The 21119-nt window shown below is 45.9% G+C and overlaps 1 protein-coding gene across 1 annotated transcript; it reads left to right on the top strand.

Annotated features, from left to right (window-relative positions):
* The first annotated feature begins 2978 nt into the window (after positions 1-2978).
* Positions 2979-7142, top strand: PHLDA1 (pleckstrin homology like domain family A member 1). The gene has a single exon (XM_015856850.3). The coding sequence runs from the start codon at positions 3478-3480 to the stop codon at positions 3952-3954; it is 477 nt and encodes a 158-aa protein (XP_015712336.2). The 5' UTR covers positions 2979-3477; the 3' UTR covers positions 3955-7142.
* The last annotated feature ends 13977 nt before the right edge of the window (positions 7143-21119 follow it).

Raw genomic sequence — 21119 nt, 5'->3', positions numbered from 1 at the left:
TTTGTGCACTCTTAGATCAGGAATGCTTGTCTGCATAACCATGTCCAAGTGCTGGTGGTCTGTGTCTAGGTGCTACCGTGGGTTGCAGGGAATTGCCTGGGGCAATACAGTTGATGGCTTTGGTCAATATTTCATCAGTGTGTGAGCTCTATAAGGCATGCATAGGTATCAGCAAGGTGTAATTCATAAAAAGAAAAGACTGCCTCCAGATTCCACGCTCAGTGCTTCGATGTTCCGTCAGCAGGAAGTTCCTGGAAAGTAACTTGGAGATGGTAAGGGTCAGAAAAAAAATGCAAGTAACCACTTATTGTCTCATTGTTTTAGTGGCGTACCACAACGCTTCCATCCGTCGTGTGTTTCTCAACAGCTGGCTGTTCTGGCTTCCTTCTATTTAGCAGTGACTGGCCCGTGCTTCTTTTAGGTTTCCCTTTTTGCTGTTATAGCTATTTACTTCTCTATAATAGAAGGAATGATGTTGAGGGTTATCACTCCGTGTACGTTTAACATCCTTCCAAGATTAAAAGTTGATGGTTGATGCTGAGCTGCTGCTGTCTGCAGTTCTGTTATCCAGGAGAACACTAAAATTACAGGCTGCTTAGTCTTTCACAGTGGCTTCCCAAAACAGTTTTCATCTTGCCCAAGGGTTTAAAAAAACAACCACCGCGCTTTAAAGAATAATTACGGTGAGAGTCATTAAAGTTCACACACACAATTTATTCTGCTTGAGCCTTTAAGTCAGGAAGTTCATGATGCAGGAGACCAAGTATACCTAACAGCCAAGCGTCCTGTTACCACTGCTTAACTTTGTATGTAAACAAAGAAACGATCGGGAATAAGTGGCTGTTAGGTGTAGATTCTTTCAAGGAGAAGTGGTTTGTTTCCTTTTTTTCCCTTCTCAGATGGTAGTACTTCAGGTTTGGCAGTAGGAGGCACCTGTGCATCAGCTGTTCTCTAACAGGCAGAGACAGCATTTCAGGAAGATCTGTTTTGAATTCCATCTAGGAAAAAGACTTTTGTCGTGCTCTGGTAAATGCTGCATGGTAAAACTGCGATATTGTGTCCTTTTTGCCACAGAACTCTGTCAGTGTTTCCTCCAACTCAAAGCCCTTAAGTTCTGACTGTTCTGGTGTTTGTGGTCAAATGTAGCATATTTGCAATGGCTGTTAATATTTGTTGGCATAGAGAATACGAGTTGAAATGGATGTTTTGCATGTTTACTTCTGATCACATGCTGAGGTGAATTTCATCAGGAATAAAGGGTTGTGAGTCTCTATCAGCAGAGTATGTCCTTCAGTGTTTAGAGCTGGGTTAAAAAGCTGACACTCAACACTTACAGCAGTGAAACTGAACTTTATACTATGGAGGGACGAGATGGAATGAGCGTAGTCCCATTCTACACAGCTGATGAAATTCTTCAGCCTTCTTCACCCATCTCATTCTTTTTCCCCTTTGATTAATTATGGATTACTGCTGAGAACAAGTGATACCGCTCACATAGAAATTAGAGAGATTGTGTTATTGTGCTTGAATACTGTGGTGCAGTGTTACAGGGGAGGAAAAGTTCCTGAATGGCTGCTGCAGAAATAATAATATAATTTATATATATATATATATAATAATATACGTGGGGCTCTGACCCTTGTTTCTGTACTACTGGCTTGGGCATTTACTAGGAAGCAAATGACCATCACTTGAAGTAATGGAGAAGCAGCCAGAAGCATGTAGGGGGATTGTTAGGAACTTGTGCTTTGTGGGTTTAGTTTGGTGTCCCGTGCCTTTATATAAACTCAGTATGAAATTATAAGGATGTAGATGAATAAATTTTTAACTTGATGTAAGACTGTGTGTTAAGGTCTGACAGTTTCAAACCTAAGTCCATGTTCATGTAGCAGTCGGGAGAGAAGTAGATGCAGAGCATATGAGAAACCTGGAAACTTATAGTCCATGCAGGCTGTGTGTGTGAGCAGCAGGAGCTGAAGGTGCAGATCCTTGCTTGGGGCATTTGGGTTCAGTTGGCAATTGCAAATGATGTTTGGTTCTTCTGAACAAGTGTGTGCCTCTGTTACAGTAGCCATAAGGCGGTTGTGAGGACAAACTCCATTCTTTAGTGTACATACTGAGCTGCAAGGAGGGAGCACTGCTGTCCAGTTAAGCAGACCTTTACAGCACACATCCCCTTTTCTTGCTTGAATTGTGGCCACTATGTTATCTTTGTTCCTAACTTGACTTTCTTCCTAGTTACCACAGGAAAGATAAAAACAGCTAGAAGAGTTGGTTTTAATTGCCTTTACTACCTTAATTGTTTACCTCTCAACTCTTTATCAAAATTGACTTTGAACTTCAAGAGGAAATGACTATAATTTGCAAGATATGCAGGAGAAAACTGTAAAGAGCCTTATCAGAGAGAAACTCCATTAAAACAACCATTAATAGCGAGGGTTTATTTTTTCCCACTGTGCTCCTACTGACCTGTGCTGCATGGAACCTGCTTTCTGCCTCAGATCGGTGTGAGGAGGTGGTGTTTGCTATTGCTTTTGTGTATTATTGTGACAGCCTTATGTTCAGTAGCACACCATATCCAGCATTCAGTTTGTGGTGGTGTTCTCAACTAACTTCATTTACACGGGCTTTTGATTTATGCCTAATACCGAAGGCTTTTAAAATAGGTCATTGCTTGCTGTAGGTCACTTGGCTTTTCTACTCACATGGTTCTGAGGAGCCGAGAGGCAATTCAATACTGTGGCGATCTGTGCTAACAGCAATCAGACAAAATTAATCTTCTCGTTGTGCATTTGGACTTCTTTGTTGTCTGTTGGGAAAGTTTACAAGGACGGGGCTTCCCTTGTTCCTTGGGGGCAGTGCGAGGGATGCGTGCATGCCATATGAATCATATATATATATAATATATCTGCACGTACCTGCTGTAAAGCTGCTTCTCGCACCCCCACGTTACTAAACCAACACTAAAGGCAGTGGTGAGGCTCTCTCTGCTTTCCTAACTAGTTACGGGGCTGTAGCTGCCGGGGTGCTGCTCACAGCCGGCTCCGCTGCTCCTGCCTCCAATCAGCGCCGTCCGCCCGCGGCAGTGGGCAGGCAGCAGCCCCGCTCCCCCGGGGCAGGGCTCGGCCGTCGCTCTCAGCCGGTGGTAGCGGGTCGGCACGGCACGGTCCGTCTGGCCGTGGGGCTCCCGGGCGGCGGCTGCGGGTCGGGGCGGTGCCGGGCTCGTCTCCTGCCGGCGGGGCCGCCTTTTCCGCTGGGTGTCACTCTGGGGTGGGAAAGGCGCTCTCAAAAGCCGAGGGGCGGGAGAAGCCCTCCGCCACAGCTCCGCTCCGCTCCGACCGCGCTCCCAACACGCCGCACCACGGGCGGCCGCCGCTGCGCTCGCTGCGGGCCGGGGCGCTGCGCCTCGGGGCCGGCGCCGGGCGGAGGGTGCTGGGCTGGTGCCGGCTGCGCCCCGAGCGCTGCCCCCGCGGGAGGATGCTGGAGAGCGGCTGCAAGGCGGTGAAGGAGGGCGTGCTGGAGAAACGGAGCGACGGGCTGCTGCAGCTCTGGAAGAAGAAGCGCTGCATCCTCACCGAGGAGGGGCTGCTCCTCGCGCCCCCCAAACAACCGCCCCCACCGCAGCAACAGCAGCAGCAGCCGCCGCCGCCCGCGGCGCCCAGCACCGAGCCCACGGCCAAGATTAAGGAGCTACACTTCTCCAACATGAAGACGGTGGACTGCGTGGAGAGGAAGGGCAAGTACGTGTACTTCACGGTGGTGATGGCCGAGGGCAAGGAGATCGACTTTCGGTGCGCGCAGGAGCAGGGCTGGAACGCGGCGATCACGCTGCAGATGGTGCAGTACAAGAACCGCCAGGCCATCCTGGCCGTGCGATCCACCCGGCAGAAGCAGCAGCACCTGGCGCAGCAGCCCCACGGCCCGCGGCTCCGCAGCGCATCCAACTCCGCCTAACGCCGATCCCAACCCATCCGCGCTGCGACCGCACTGACAACGCGGGGCACACAGCGCGGAGGGACCCGAAGAGCATCATCCTTTTTATTTATGGACCTCGGGACGGAGCCTCGGGTGTGACGGGACTTCGGGGAGACGTGATGTACTGTAACTTTATTTTAATGTCTTTTATTTATTAGGTTGTGGGGTTTTTTTGTTTTTTTTTTCTTTTTGTTTGTTTGTTTTTTCTGAGGCTTGTTTGTAAGGCATTTCTGAATGTAGGCCGTGGCCAAAAAGCAAAGGAAGGCGTGATGTGTGTGTGCTGGCTGCCTAAGGAAGCGCTGTGTAGTTTGGCCGCACGCAACGTGATAAAAGATTTCTTCATTTGTGCCCCAAATACATTGCATTGAACATGGGGCATGCGGTGTGTGGTTGGAACATGGCTGGGTCCTGCGCTGCCTGTGGCAACTCTTCTCTCCAAGGAGAACAATTAGAATTTAATCATTTTCTTTCAAAACATGTAAACACGCAGTGGCAAATGACAGTGTTCAGTGAGAGTCATGGGTGGTGGTTGCCGGGAGATGAAACCCATCTGATGGGTGTGTGAGCCATTGGGGCCCAGCCCCATCTCCATGGTGTGGGCTCACAGCTGGGCTCTACCTCAGGCTGAGCACTGGGAGCGTCCCTCAGCTCTTGGGGCTCCCCATGAGTGTGCTGCAGGCTCTGCACCTCGGTTGGGTTCTCATGGCAATGTTTAAATGTCTCGTGTTAAAGCAGCAGCCCCTAGTTTAAAATTCATCCTCTGTTTGTCATAGTGATCAAATGGATTATTTCAGTCACCGTTCCGTAAGGTGGAAGTTGCTCTATTGGTATTTAGAGCTGCCAGGGGCGTGTGACCTAAAAGTGCTGACGAAGCCATGAAGTTGGGGAATAAAGGCACATCCCATAGGGTCTGTTGTCAGCTGGCTGTGGGGAGTTGCTGGCCCTGGGTGCTGTGCAGGATGGGGCTGAGCTGGGGAGCAGGGCGCAGCATGACCTGGCCTTGTTGTGGGCTCAAGGCTGTTGGTAACTGATGTGTGAGGAGAACAGCAGCGATCTCCTTTACGAGTGTAGTAAACGTAAACAAGAACTCTTAAAGCCATGCATCCATGACTTCTCTGTTTGTGTAACTGAGACACGGTCTGTGTGTAAAACCCCGCAGTCTCATGGTGAAAGCTGTTCTCTGAGCGCTCAAAGGCAAAACTCTGAGGTGACATTCACAGGGAGAAATCAGAACCCGCTGCTGCACAAGGTGGTCCTTTAGGGCCCACTGCACACCCTCAGCTTCAGCTCAGCCCCATAAGGAGCAAATGGCTATCTCTTATTGTCCTCCTCCTCTACCCCTTGCCACAGGTGTGCACATTGCATCCCTGAACAGAGACCTGGTTCTGAGTCCTGCCCGCTCATCTGTGCTTGGCCCTGCGATGGCCTTGAAAACACTACCAAGTTTTGGGGGCAGGTTACAGCTGTCTTAACAGAGCTGTCACTTCGGGACTAATTGAAGTCGAAGGTGCCCTGCATCTTCTAGGATTAGAATCGCTGTCTTGGCAGTCACAATAGCCAATTTCCACATCTCTGTACATCTGCCATTATCATTCTGCTAATGCTTGGATGTTAGAGCTGCGAGGGGATTCTCTAATGAGCTACTCAGAGACTTAAAAATAGGCTGTAATTTGTAATTTGGCTCCTCTCTTCAGTCGTTAATTACGGTGTACTGAGCAACTAATCCACCTTTCCAGATAGACGTATTGCTGGTAGCTCACTTACTAAAATGTGTTAGACTCCTGAAGAATAAATGTACATGATGAAGAAGGTTCCTACGTGATCAGAGATATGCATATTTCTCTGGCGGAGGCAGGTAGCCATGTCCTGGGTGGACACAGACCACCTGAGTTCCACCAGAGGCCATAGATCTGCTGTAAAGCTGAAATGTCACTGCTCTTCTGGAAATGTTTGTAGTTTGAAAACGAAAGATGACAATTTCAGTGATGTAATTGAGACTGAAGGTTGAAAAAGCAAATGAAATTGAAAATGTCGAGGTTGATGGTTCAAGGTCAATGTTGTATTTCACCTCAGGCTTCCTGTTTGAAGTTGCTTTGAAGGATGTTCTCCGAGATCCATTTGGACTGACGAGTTCACTGATAGACTTTTGCCTGTTGCCGTTGCCCACTGCGCTGCCTTTGTGAAACTCCGGAGTCAGACAGTCACGTCACAGCACCCACCTCGAGCTGTGCCCATGTCTCAGCCTGAACCAATGGGCCAAGGACACCGAGTGTCTCCTGGCAACTCCACTCCTGCTGCAAACCAAAGGAAAGCGGATCAGCCAGGGTCCCTTGGGGACAGCTGCACTGTGTGGCCGTGTCAGCATTAAGGAGGCTGCATGGTCTGACGTGGTCAGCCTCATTGCTTTCTCATGCTCTTAAACTCCCCAGTGTCCGTGGCTGATGGCCGTTTTAGACCCAGAACTGGTTTGATGTTATTGCAGTGAGATAGTTCTGTTTTTTCGGCTTCCCTCTGTTCCACTGCACAGTCTTCATTGGAGCTGCACAGTTAAGTACTGCCTGTCATGCCTCATAGGAAAAGGCTGTGACAGCCATCTGAGAAGGTTCTTCACAAGAAAAGGAGTCATTATCCCCTTGTGCAAAGGAAAACAAACTAATGCACACAGACGGTGTATGGTTGGTGTAAATTTATCAGAGATTGAACAACGATGCTTGTAAAACACATATGGCGGAATGCTTGGTATAGGTAACAAAATTGTTGACAATTGTCAATCAGAAGGTTGAAACTGTATGTCTTTACTTAAAAAAGAAAAGAGTGATCAAGGGGCAAGATTCAGCAAGAAAATTCAAGCTGTGGTGACTGTTTTGTACCAAGAAAATATAGAAATTGGGGGGGGAGAAAGAACGATCAAATGGATGTTGTCCTTGGGACACCCTGAAGTGATTCCTCTCTTACGGCTCGCGGTACGCACATGCCAGCTTCGGGGTTATAGCTGCGGCCATGTACCAAACGTTTTCTGGCATAACCTATTGTGAGCAGAAATGTCGGCGTCATCAAAAAACCTGTGTGTAAATATGACTCATAAATGATTTCCGGGAGATGTGATTTATTTTTCATATTTTTCAAGATGCATTCCATTTCAAATAAAGAGGTATCTATTGAAAGAATTCTCGCTGTGTTGGACGAGTGGTTGTTTGGGCTATTTGCTTGCTTAAAAATGATTGCGGTCTGATCTAGGCTTTTCCTATGTCTCAGGACCCATGAGGAATGCTTTTAACCTGTGTAGATCTCTTCTGAAGAAAGAAGACCCATTTAGCTGCTATACATAGCTAGATTATGAGGTTCTGAGCCCTCGATGTACTTCTTGCTGTGTGAGATGTGATCACCTATACCCAGTCCCACCAATGTAAGTAATGCTCTATCTACTTGGCCTCAGAGTCAATCCACACACAACAGACCTGGCTTGGGGCTCGTAATCTTGACCCATGAGTGCCTCATCTCATAGGACAGCAGGAATCTAAAGTAAAGCATTACATGTTCTGCGCTGCCCTTTTCTTATGCATCTGAAGTGTTGTGATTGAATATGAAGTAATCTGAAGATAGTCCAGAAGACCGCTTCCAACTTTTGGTATACCTTCCTACCAGCGACCCATTCTCTTACAGCTTAGTGTGAAAAGAAACGAGGGACAAAATGAAAACTGTGGGGTGGCTGCTGCTCCTTCAGGCTCTCAGCAGTACTGTGGCTGTCCTGATGCCTCAGACCCTCATGTGGTGTGTTTGAATTGCAATAGGTTTTGGTTTCCGAGCCTTATCTGAAAGCACATTAATTTCAGTCACGCAGTGAGCACGCAGACCTGGGCTCATTGGTGCTGCTTGCCTTCCCTGGAGATGTTTCAGCATCATCTGCCATAAGAAGGTTATTGTAATGAGTAGAAGATTCTCTTTTTCCTTAGTAAGCATCTGAACTAAAGGTATTTTAACTTCAAGCACTGTTTATGCATCAAATATTAAAGAACAAGCCTCTCACAAACACTGATTGTCAGCAGCTTTGTAAAGCTTGCAGTTAAGTATCTCTAGCTTCATTGTCTCCTTGAGTGCCCACTATGGCTTTTAAAGATGTCCCTTATGAGCTTTTTACAACAGTAAATAAGCATCTCTAAAAGGACATAAATACAGTGGAAAAAGAATTTCGCTACTTGACACAGTTTCTCTTCCTGTATCAACCGTGATGCCTTTACAAAGGGGTATAGAAGGTGTGTTTCTCTATTATAAGTTCTGTCAAGGAGGATGTAAACTAAGGTTGCCCACACCTTCATTGTACGTGTGACCTAGAAAAGGGGCCATTATTTTCCTACTGGAGAGTATTGTTTTGAAAAGATTTTTCTTGAGACTTTGTTTTTCCTAATCCAAAACAAGATAACATGAAATCTCCATTGATTTGTAAATTTCATGGCTCAGCAATTAAAATCTGTGGGTCTGATTCAGAATTCACTAAAATCAACAGGATTTTCTTCCAGACTAAGACAGATTTTGGCCTAGAGTAGGAATAGAGGCAATTTCCCTCTTCTGTCTAGAAAACAAATGAACGCAACCTCAGAAGTCAGAGCTCTGCCCATAATCTGTGCCAACAGTGACATGCAGTGATTAGTGTTACACTAACGTTCTGGCCTTTCATCTTTTCTAATGCACTGGGGGAGAGAGCAGTAAGAAGATGGAATAATGCCCGTGTTTTCAAAACAGAATAAAATATTACAGAAGACACATTTGAACTGCTTTTTTTTCCCTCTCAGACTAAATCTACACTGGAATGATTTCTTGCAGTTTCTTCCAGATCCATTGAATTCACAGCAGTGCTAAAATTAAACAATTTTCTTTTTAATTGAACCCAAATCATTACTAAACCCAAAGCTTCACTTGCCTGGTTGCCTATTTCCAAGCAGCAACATCTCAGCTCTTTTCTAGCAAATGCCTAAATGACTTTCCTCACCTACCTAATTTATTTACTTTTAGAACAGCCTTTGCAAAGACTGGAGCCTTTATTTCTAAGTTACAAAGCTACTTACAGTACTGTGGAGCTCTGGCGTTCTTGCTAAGTTTTTTTTCTCTTTCAGTCTTTCTACTGAGAGATTTTTGCCTTGTAAGATTGTCCTTCAAAGTCATCCTGATAGATGTCCCTGCCAATGCCACACGCTGGCTGCATGGAAAATGGTTGTTTGAGTGGTGGTTTAGGTTTATCTGTTGTGCAAAATGGTGATGTGACAACATTGGATTTCACATAAATAAGTTCTTTATTGACCCTACTTCATCGTCTTTGTCTTGCAGTAGTTTGTAATCAGCCATAATAAATGAAGCGCCCCAGTAAATACATATAGGGTGACTAACAATTACAATGAGACATACTGTACTCTGTGGTTAGTAGAATATTTTAAATGAGACAATTTACCACACGTTTTGTAATGCTTCCAGCAAGATGAGGAAATCACTGCTTTTGTTTTGAAGATCTTGTCAGCGTTTTGTAAATATTTCTGATATTTATGACTCTACATATGGTTTTGATTATAACTTGCAAGAGCCTCAAGTATTGTGTCATATACTGTTTGGGAGGTGATTATTTCATTAACTGTCATTTTTGACCACTTATTTCTTGTCCCTTGGTGCATCTTTTGCACTACTGCCACCTGCAAAGCTGAAAACACAGCGTTGAGCAAGCCAGGGCTCTCTCAAAGCACTGACACAGCCTGTCTTTGGCTGTGGTGCCAGGTCAAGACCCCCTGAGGGAACAGCTCTCCTCCATGCTGTTGCATGCTCTGGGCGCCTGGGCCTGCAGGCCATAGCTGCCCATGCTCATGACAGTTCTTCCCCATAGGGCCCTCAGTCTGCTTGTCCATCATATCTCCAATCTGGGGAAGGGGGAACTTGGGACTGAGACCCAAGGTCATGCAAGAGCAGGCCAGGCCAGGTGCTCAGGGCCACCAGGAAGAGACAATGCCTTGGTCATTGGGCCAAGTGCAACCACAGCATCATGGCTACACCAGCACCAGAGCTGGCTGGGGTTTGTGCAAGGGCTTGGCCCACTGTGTGGGATCTATTGGTGACTATGGAAGGCTGCAGCAAGTCTGCATGGGTGTCTTCCAGGAGGGGTTTGGAATCAGTTTGGATGGCTTCTGCTGCCGATTGTTGACAGCCCCAGTTGCTGAGCAAGCACCCTCACAGAAGAGAAGAGAACTGAAGTTATTACCCATATTACCTAACAGCCTGAGCTATTCAGCCCCTCTGTTTACCACAGATTGCAAGGGCAAAGAGAGGTTATCAACCTGTGACAACGTGGAGGGACGGTACAGGTAGAAATCCAACATTAGAGCACCTTTTCTAGCACCGGAATTGCCTTAGCTAAAGCACACAAACAAGAGAGGAGACTGATTTTCTTCTTATTGCTTGTTTTATTACCATTCTACTATCACTTGACCGTTCCATTCCAAAGTCAGGAGTTGTAAGGGAGATTCTTTGAGTCAGAAACACACAGCCCAACAAACGATTTTCCACCAGAAAGAAAAACAAAAACAAAAACACATGAAAACCAACAAAACAGAGCAAAACTTGAATGATGTGGAAGGCTGTAGTTACACACTCTTCTAGCTCTCCATTGCAGGGCACATGCTGTGCTTGTACAACTGCCTCGTGAGTCCTCCATGGGGCTAAAGCTTACTTTTACCCTCTTGTGCCAGCAGTTGCTGCAACATGCAGATGGCCTTGCTAGGGGCTTTATCTGTGTGTGCAAAGTAGGATGAGGAGGAGAAAAATCAGCCTTGAACTGGAGGAGCTATTTCTTTATTTGCTTTTTTGGGGGCTGCTACACTCTTTGCCAAGCAAGGAGTGATGCCTTGAAGTGGGTTGGTTGTGTACTGGCAGCTTTCTTCATTTTATCATGTGTAGCTAATATTTCCTGTTCCACTAAGCCACATCTCCCTGGTTCCCATTCCCAGTGCTTGGCTCCTAAGCAGAGTCACAGTTCCTGTCACAAGGCAGAGGCTGCGTGGTGATCGGTGTGGAAGTGATGATTGGGGCATCAGCAGCAGGGAAGTCATGCTGACAGCCTCACTCCCTGGCGAAGCGTGGTCTGCATTCCTCACCAGGGCACACAGTGAGCCTGGGAAAAGGCTGCAGGGTCTCCAAATAAGTCCCACTGTCCTTCCGGAGCTGAGGGGGCAGGGAGGAGCAGTTTCTGATTGCTTCCCAAGCTTTGAGCGAGCATCTCTTTCCATCTCTTATGTAGCAGAGCCCAGAGCATTGGTTGCAGTGCTGTGAGAGCAAGTGGATTGTTTGGTCGCAAAGACCGTCTAATGGCTGAGAGGGCAATAAGACATTATCAGTGATGACAGTTGTAACAATAAGTCATTTCTTATCCCATTCTTAGTGCTAGGGAAAAGCCACAAGGCAGAAGAGAATGGGTGAGTGCATGGATGTATCTGGGATGAAATTATGACTATTTCTGCAGCTAATCTGCAAGCCAGCTCCGGGTTTCAGGAATTACCCTACGGGCAGTTGAGAGGAGCAGATGAGAGGAGTGGGAGCTGCTGCCACTGCAATCAACTTTCAGCAACTTGGAGATTGTTCCTCTGTTTTCCTGAGTGCTTAAGCAGCTTGTCCTGGTTCACAGACATCTGGCATTGTGAAACTGTGGTGAAGGGAGGGACTGGTGCCCTGCTCTCCCCTAGTCCTGAGCCAGCTGGGCAGGAGGCTTCAGTCACTGAGTGTAGGAGCTCATGATAGAAGCCTTCCTCCATGTCACTGCTGCAAAAGCATTGGTGCAGATGGAAGAAAAAAGGCCTTGTTTGCTGTGGTTGAAAGCCTTTCCCTGGAAATGTGGACCGGTCATGAACAGTAGGGAAAGGTGCTTGTTGAGCAGCAAGCAACATCATGGTTAAATATGATATGAAACAGAGGAGTGAATGACACACCAGAAGGTTAGTGCTGGTGAGACCTGGGCAGTCTGGAGAGTTTGGCAGAGAGGAACCTTATGAGGTTCAACAAGGGCAAGTGCAGAGCCCTATCCAAGGGGAAAAATAACTGCACACATTAGTACAGGTTAGGGGCTGACCTGCTAGAGAGGAGCTCTGCTGAGAAGGAGCTAGGTGTCCATGGTTGTCCATGAGCCAGCAGTGTACTCCTGTAGCCAAGAAGGCCAGTGGTATCCTGGAGGGCACTAAAAGGAGCCTGGCCAGCAGAACAAGGGAGGTGATCTTCCCCTGTTACTCTGCCCTGGTGAGGCCGCATCTAAGGTGCTGTATCCAGTTATGGGCTCCCCAGTTCCAGAAAAACAGGGAACTTCTAGAGAGAGTTCAGTGGAGGGCCACTGAGCTGATGGGGGGCCTGGAGCATCTCCTTTATGAACAAAGGCTGAGAGACCTGGAACTGTTCAGCCTTGGTGAAGAGAACACTGAGGAGGAATCTTATCAATGCTTGTGAACGTCCAATGAGCAGGAGTCAAGCAGACTAGGCCAGGCTCTTTTCAACAGTGCCCAGCAACAGGATATGCAGTAATGGGCACAAACTGGAAAATGGAAATTCCATACAAATATGAGGAAGAGCTTCTTTACAGTAAGGTTGACAGAGCACTGGAATAGGCTGCCCAGGGATGTTGTGGGGACTCTTCCTCTGCAGATATTCCAACAGGCCCAGACTCTTTCCTTTGCAGCCTACTGCAGGGGTTTGGACTAGACAATCTCCAGAGGTCCCCTCCAACTCCTACGACTCTGTGATTCTGTAAAGCTAAATTATCTTAACAGGAAATAGTTTTTCTCCCCCAGGCTTTCCTTAATTCTCCTTGTTTCAGACACCCACAACAAAGGTATTTTCTTTCCAAAACAAAATCCTAAACAATTTGATTGTCTTCCCATTAGCTGAAGTTCTGCAGCAATCTCTTCTGTTTCTGAAGCTCAGAACACAATGGTAAGTTCTTATGCAGGTATCCTCCTCAGTGCAGTATTTAATTGTTATTCTGGGCAATGACATGACTCTAACAAAATGTGAAGCTTGCATAAAAGGAAAGATTACATATCCTCAGAGCTGGCAAGGCTACAAAGATCATTTTGTCAGCTTTAATTTTGTAATGTTTAACGTACTGAATCTTCGGAAGATGTAATGGTTTATTTTCAGAGCATTCGCTTCAGGATTTTTCTCAATGTACTCACTCAGATGAAGTCAAAATCTTAAATCAAGCTGAATTCTGGACAAGTAATGTAGTTCTGCTGAGCTCCAGCTATGCGTAATTTTTCTCCAGCCCTCTTCTCTCTCATCTCTGTGTTTAACACACAGCTGGGAGAGAGCTCTGCACACTGTGATGCAGGCAGCTGCCGCATGCCTTACTGATGGGGGCTGTGTTCTGTATGAGTGCTGCAGCCCTCGGTCAGCCACAGGTACACAGCCATTGTCTGTGAGATCTGACTGTTAATCAGGTGTTCCTGAGCCTCTGTGGCCAGGCAGCCTTCTGACAGAAAATCAAACCCAGATTTGTTCTGCCTATCATTGCTGTCTTTGTGCTGCAGGCAGGAGTGAGTTTAGGTTCACTAAAAGCAAGGATGGGTCTAAAAGCCCTGCTTATTTATGTGATACTCTAATGATTCTTCTGATCTTGTGCCTTGAGGCCTTTTTTAAACTTGACTATATGCAGCTGCTGTTACGCACAGCAGCTCCCCAATCCCTGCCTGGAAGAGGCTGGCTCATAGTGTCAAGGGCTGGTTCTGGAAAGAAAAATGCTTTTATAACCTAAAGAATTCCCAGTTCACGGAGCAATGCATGCCAAAGTACCAGGAACTCACTCAGTGTGATACACGTGCTGGTGCCTTGCTCCAAGAAGCATGTGGTGGCTTTCACACCCTCAGACGTGTGTGCAAATAAAGCACCAGGGCTGAGGAAAAATGAGTGCACTGAGCAGCCAGAGATGTTAATAACTGCTTCTCTGAGAAGCTTCCACGTCCTACATTTTCATGCAACTTAGGATGTGAGGAATGTTTGTTGCTGAATTTTTCCTGCTGGAAGATCGCAGAGGAGAATGGGGCAGAGCCCACTTCTTGATGCTTGCTGAAATTCTGAAGAAAGAGCTCATTTGACAAATGGTCCCCAGTTGTGTGCATGGGCCCCATGAAGAGACAGCTGTACTGGGCTCCAGCCTGTAGCAGCCATTCCTACCTAATCCCCCTTTCCTTTGTGAAGTCAGAATTGGTCAGCGGCAACAAAATTGCCGCTGCTCATTAGTGATTGCATTCTGTTCTCATTGCTTATTTCCCTGCAGCAGGAACAGGCATTAGCCTCTTCTCCATTAGCCTCTTCTCAACAACGTCTAAATTGCTGTTAACAGAGTTCTGTGAGTTGTTTGCCTGTGATAATAAAAACATGAGAAAAGCAAACATGGCAGTGGCAGCACCGGAGGGCATCCCAGGAGACAGCATGCAATAATGGGAACATGCAGTCTGCAGTGACAGCTTCAGCTTGCTCCTGTCAGTGAAACCTGTATGCATCCTGATGTGCCAGTGCCTGCTCAAAATGTTCCCACAGCATGGGTGCCCCATGAAGTCTTCCCAGTGCCCCAGCTTCCACTCAGGAGGGTAGAAGACACCCAATGGTGTCTAAGCCAAGGAGCCCAGCTAATTTTGGTAGCTCTGCAGCAGCCTGCTGTACTTGGAGCTAGCCAGGTCCTAATGTTTTAGTCCAAAGATAATTCCCAGATATAAACACTTCAGAAAAATGACTTTGCTAGAATATTTATCTGATCTAATGGAGCTTGGACTCACTTTAAATCTTGTTTGGAAACTTGAAATATGGACATGGTCCTGGGCACCCTGGCCCCAGGTGTCCCTGCTTGAGCAGAGGGTTGGACCAAATGGACCCAGGGGTCCCTTCCCACATCAACCACTCTGTGATTTTGTGAAACCTGGCAGTCCTGAAAGGTGTGAGGGATTTGTGTTTCTCCACATCACTGCTCATAAACAGTACCTGTGTTGAGCTGGTGCTCCACATGGGCTATGACCTTGGGGCCCAGTTGTGGTAACTGGACAAGGAGATCTCTTGTGTCTGGAAACAAGGAGTAGCATGTAGCTGGCAGCTGCCATTAGTGCCACTTTCATTAAAGAATTCTGAAGGGTTTGCTACCATTATATTTCCCTATGGCAGCTCATCATACTATAGACTTAAAACTGAGGAGGTCACGCTTGCCAGCTCCTGGGAATGGCTCTTCTAGTTTAATTAGCTGTCCCTGATCATAGCTGTGCTCATCTTGCTGCAAGCCCTGGGAATGTCTCTCTGTTGTGGCAGAGGTCGAGCCCGACAGGACATAAAAAAGGAATGGAAATCTTGTCTCATGTTGGTTTCTTTCGTATTTCCACATAAATCAGTTTGTGGATGTTTAAATTGGGAAGCGCTGGTGGGAGGTCTGTCTGGAGGTGCTTCCCTGGGAATACAAGGAAGACATACTCTTTCCTCACCAGAGCCAGGAGAGTGGCAGGCAGCACTCGGGGGCAGAACCCCTTATCTTGTGTCTGCATGGCATGGCTACAGTAGGATGGTTCACCAGGGCTGGGTGTTCTACACCTTTAGCATGTTGCAAGTAATAACAAGGAAGGCAGTGTTATTCTTTAATGACTGCTATGCTGTGAATCCCACAGACTGGTTGTGGTGTAAAGGATATTGTTATTAGCCATTACTGTGTCTACCCTTCTAAGAAGAGTTACAGACTTCATAACATTTTGCAAAGCAGAGAGCAACGGACCTTCTTCTCCCCTGTTCTGACTCCCCTTCTCCTTGTCCAATTGCTTTGTTTTGCCCCAAATTCATTCTTCTGTGAGCATGCCCAGCTCACTGCAAACATCTCCACCATCAGCACAGGCAGGGAAGTGTGTGCGTGACGCTGTTGTCAGTGGATGGTTTATCTAGTTTTAATTCCCATGGCTCCAGTTCTGTGAGTGCTTACACACAGACCTTGTTTTGCTGGGGTGGCAAGGGTGAAAGCCAGTGCTATGAATCATTTCCTCCTGGCTGTGGCAATGAGGTTGGTTTGCAGAGTGAGTCATGGAGGAGCATCACAGAGTGGAGACATTCCCCAAGAAAAAGACCTTCAGGTCAGCAAGAAACTCTCAGAGGTAGCAGCTGTGTTGCCATCACCTTCTGCCATCCTTGGCCACTAAAATATTTGTTTACTTAAAACTGTGAGTACAGTAGGTACCATATACCTGGTATGTAAAAAACTGTGCTTCTCCCAGAAGCATTGCAAAGTCTTGCACACATGGCAAATCAGTGTCACATAGCTCTGCTCCTTGCAGAGTGCCCTGGAGCAGAACTGCAGAAGTAGCATGGCTGCGGGTTTTAGTGAACCTCTTAGCTTTGAAGAGCTACGAGTGTACTGGTGATGTCCAACAAACCCATCTCTGTGGTAGAGAGGATAAGACTAAAGTGCCTGAGAGGCTGTGCATGACCCAGGGTGACACTTTTACCATTTTGAGGTTGCATCCTCTCACTCAGGAGACCCACTTTATGACAAAATTTCAGGGAAAACAACCAATTCTGTGAGCACTCCTGATGAAGCTTTCATACATCTCCATGCTCACCAAGACATGCTGGGCTTTTTGTAGTGGACACTGAGGATGCTGCTGGGGCTGCTTGAGAAAGCCATGTGCTTGTGCAGTCTTCACACTGCCCCAGGTCCAAGCAGAAGTCTCTTCTGCAGCATCTCCTGCAAATCCCCTCAGGTCCTGTACAGGGACAGTGCTGTGCTTCAGCAGGGAGAGGAGGCTGTGTGAAAGGAAGGAAACACGGGATGAAATGCCCATCTGTGATCTCCTGTGAGAGCAGAGGGCAAGGCCAGCGGAGTTCCATCAGCGGAGCGGATTTCACTGCTGCCCGCTCACGGTGATGGACACTTCCTTATTTTTAAAATAACCAGCATCATGAATTCTTAGCGTTTCACGCCTTCGAAGGACATATTGTTTCCTCTGCGAGTAATCCGTAGCCATCTCCAGTTACTGCAGAAAGACAATGCTTGCCTTAATAATATAACGTCCTGTGTCAGATGCTTTCAATGCTGATGACTTCACTGCGATTAACAGAGTCCCTCCAAATCACAACAGTAATTGTCACATTTGTGTGAAGGTATCGTTCATCCTCGGGGATTTAGAGCTCTGTGGCATAGTATTAATGTACATAATCCCTCCATTCAGTTTAGGACTTCTAAACTTTCTCACGTATCTTCAGTATCTTCAAAACAGTTATCCATAATTCTCAGGAAAAGCCTGAATGTGAAGCACATGTTGCAGCGGGATTTTGAATTCTCACAGGCAATGTTTTGCTGGAGACTCTTCTCATTTTCCTCCCCCAGGAGCTCATGGATATCATTGTTCAAATGCATAGTAACTCTGGAGCTTTGGCCTCCTGTGCCTACTAAAAGGTGCCAGATTTGTCTTCTTGAACACATCAGCAATAATTGGAGAAGGAATGCTTTTCTTTACATAGTTTGTTAGCAAATCCTCCTATTTGGAGACACTGTCGAAGACCTTGTAATTTAAGTATGTTAATAGCATGAGGTATACTTGTATGCATAGTTGTAGCACTGGGTTATTTTTCCTTTATGATAGCTTTTGGATCAACCATCTTGTGTGCAGGTCAGTGATGATTATTTCCAGCATTCCTTTTCAGCTTTTTGTCTTCCTTTGTTTGAAATCTCTTGCTATAAATCTCTTTGGAGAAGGCAGGGTGAAATGTCCCACCTGTCTTTAAAACTACACAGCTCCCAGGGAAGGCTGACCTTTTCTGAATGGAGCGAGAGGATTCCTCTGTGGGCTCCTACGCACTTGGCGTTGGCCATGCGGGAGGCAGGAGATGGAGAGATGTGCTCAGGAGGGAGATTCTGCTTGCAAAGGGTTTTGAGCCTTCAGATTCAGCTTCAGGTGAGAAGCTCAGCATCCTTCTCCCATAGCTCTGGTGCTGTTTTCTACGCATTGAATTTCCCCTGTGAAATGGCTGTTTTTCTTGCTGTCCCTATTTTCTACCTTCCAACACATTGCCAGCATAAAGCATGCAGATAAGTGCTCAGGCATTTCCTAAGCTCATAAATCTGGTCCCTTGAGTGACAGTTAATCTGATACAGTCAAAATCTTGAGTACCAACTGTCAGCGTGTCTGTTTTATACATACTGTATGCAACTGTGAATGTTTATTCCCTGCACTGAATAAACCACTCAAAGCGTTCCTCTTTCTGCAACTGCTAGGCAGCAGGGGCATTTGTCCTATAATATTATGTATCACATGTCTAAATATAAAAGAATTCTACATTATACATAGGCTGCCTTTTTATATATACGTGCTATATATATACAACATATATTGAAAACTGTTAGTAAGTATTTTTGGCTTCTGGGGGATGCAAAGAACTCTGGTCAGCAGTCGGGCTTATTTGGCTGGAGCAGTTTGTGGGTCTGTCAGGGGGTCTTCAGAAGGAACTAATAGATGCAAAAGCCAGTAGGCTTAAGAATCTCTGTTCAAAGGCCTACACATCATACATTAGAGAAGTCTCAGAGTTCTAAACATTACAAGAGTTTGAAACACATTAATTGGTGTCCTTCTGTTGTTTTGGAAATGTCTGAATAGTTGGACCAAGAAAACTGATAAGCATGTAATTTAAAAGAAGATTTTTTCCAGTTATCATCTTTCTACTAAGACTTGTCCCAAGGTTGTCACTTCTTCAAGTGTAGACTGCTTGACTAATTTCACCCATATGCTTCCATGCAAGCCATTTAGATTTCCTGTAACAGAAAGAGAAAGCCTCAGCTCTTAAGCTGAAGTTGCGCCAAGCCTAATCTCCAGCCAGCAAATGTTTTCTTCTTCTTTTAATTTGATTTATTTTTTTTATCCCAGCCCAGTATATTATTTCCTTGCATGGAGAAAATGTTAGTGCTGTGGGTTGGTAGAACACCTGTTGTGTAAATCTTTGTGATTTTATAATGTGAGCTCCTGCTGGCAGAGATAGCTGTGTCTCACATTTAAACAGAGAGTATAAGGTATCAGAGGAGGAAGGAGAGAAAAAAAAAGGCTTAACATAAGAAAACAATACATCAGTGGCCAGAATCTGCTGTCAAGCTTTATAAGCTAAATGAGTTAGAGTTGAAGGGGATATTAAAAGAAAACCATTCTGTTCCTAGAAGACAAAGTGTGTTTTCTTACAGAGATTCCCAGAGGATTTTTCATTTCTGACAACGGACAGAGCAGACAGCTGGTCCACACAAAAATGTACGTGCTAATTAACTTAACCCTCATGTTACACCCAGACAATATTTAACAAGCAGAAACATTGCTGAGGAATACCAGAAAAACTTGGGGGCTTCCTTGCACAGCACCAGATTCTCCCAGCCATCTACACAAGTTTCTCAGTCCTGCTGGTTCAGCAGGATCTTTGGCATGAGTGAGGAAAGCAGGGCTGTTCCCTTCATCAGAAGCACTTTGAAACATGTAGGGCATTTTCTTTTCCATTGCAGTTCTACCCCCTCCTCATTATTGCCACAAATGTCTGTGCCCAGCAGCAGCAGCAGAACCACAAAGTCATACTTATGCTGGCCCCTGGACATCCCACTCCATGTGGATTAACCCATTGAGGAGGTGGCATGACCATGATAGCTTCAGCAATGGCTTGAGATGACTGCGCTAAACATGTGCTGGTCCTCTCCAGCCAAAGCAGGAGGCAATGGCTCACACCTTTCTGGAATCCAGGTGGAAGATAGAAATAAGTCTGCCCACCCCTGCTGAGATATCCATTTTTTGGCCTGTCCATGTTGGTTTGGTGACAGCAGCCCCTTCCTTTGCTGAGAGAAGTAGAAATTTTGTCAATGTATGCAAAGGGGGATTAAGTCTTTGAGGAATGGCCCTACAGGCAGATTGTAATAACACTGTGCGGGAAAGGTGATGAATGAAAGAGGTCAACATTTGCAACCAAATTAGAGTGGACGTTCTTCTTCCATGTTAGATGTATTCTGCTTTTGCTTAGATCACATCAAGTTTACTCATAATCAGACAGTGTTTTCTGAAAGCTTCTTCTGAATGTTTTAATTCATTTATTTCTCTCATCCGCTTCCCTTTCCTCTTCCATTTCACTGTTACAGATGTCAGTTCAACAAATAAAGTGTATGGGCAGAACAACGGAACTATTCTCTTGTTACAAAAAAAAAAGTAAATAAATAAATAAAAGGAGATTATTTCATTCTCCTGCTATTAACTTTGTAAGAAATGGCCTTTTGTACCTTTCATAAAAGTGGGTGTAATGATATGATTGTGTACCTCGGCCCCTTAGCTTCTGAGGAAACAACTCATGAAGGAGAGCATCAGGTTTGAAAGACTATCAGTGTCTCCTGACATTTCTTTTATCTAGTGTTGTGGTTTAACCCAGCAGATGTCTCAGCACCACGCAGTCATTCACTTTCTCCTCGCCTTCCCATGGCACTGAAAATATGGGTGGTGTCTTCTAAGTTAGAATGTGCTGTGACTTTTTCATGCCTTGAATAATTTTCTTTCCACACATGGTGTGATATACAGGCTATGAGCACGCAGTGTTTCAGCATCACTCTATCTTTTTGTGGAGAAATATTTTGCACCAGACCAGACGGACTTAGTGTATGGTCATGCATGCACCTCAATGGGACAAGGACAGCAAGGTCCTGTTGGATGTGGCTTTCACCTTTCCAGCTGTGTACTCCCTTCTCCATGTGCCTCTTGTCTCTGACCTCTTCCTTTGCAGTAATTCATACTATGTACTTGGCCACCTTGGCAGTGTGGAAGAGCTGACATTTCTCTATAGTAGAAGGACTTTAATTTTGCACAGAATTTCTGTTCAGATGCTGTGGCAGTGTCAGTGGAGCCCATCATCCCTGGGACTCTGCTAAGAGAAAGGGCTGCACAGCGCCGGGCATGAATCACACGGCGCATTGATAAGGATGGATATTACTCATCGGATACCATGGAGCCAATGTGGCAGAGTCGTCATGGTCTATTTCGAATTTGTTATCTCACGCTCACTTCCTCGTACATCATGCATTAGTCTCAACAATAACCCACTAAAATACCCCACATCTCTTGTTTCTAGGAAAAATCTGCTGCTGCTTACCATCATTC

Source organism: Coturnix japonica, chromosome 1 (assembly GCF_054131305.1).
Source record: "Coturnix japonica strain WE chromosome 1, WE-NBRP24, whole genome shotgun sequence".
In the NCBI taxonomy this organism is placed as follows: Eukaryota; Metazoa; Chordata; class Aves; order Galliformes; family Phasianidae; genus Coturnix; species Coturnix japonica.
Note: the sequence above shows the minus strand (reverse complement) of the source record. Positions and strands in the feature narration are given on the sequence as shown.

Coding starts and splice junctions, on each gene's coding strand:
- PHLDA1 (XM_015856850.3), top strand. CDS start 3,478: ATGCTGGAGAGCGGCTGCAAGGCGGTGAAGGAGGGCGTGCTGGAGAAA.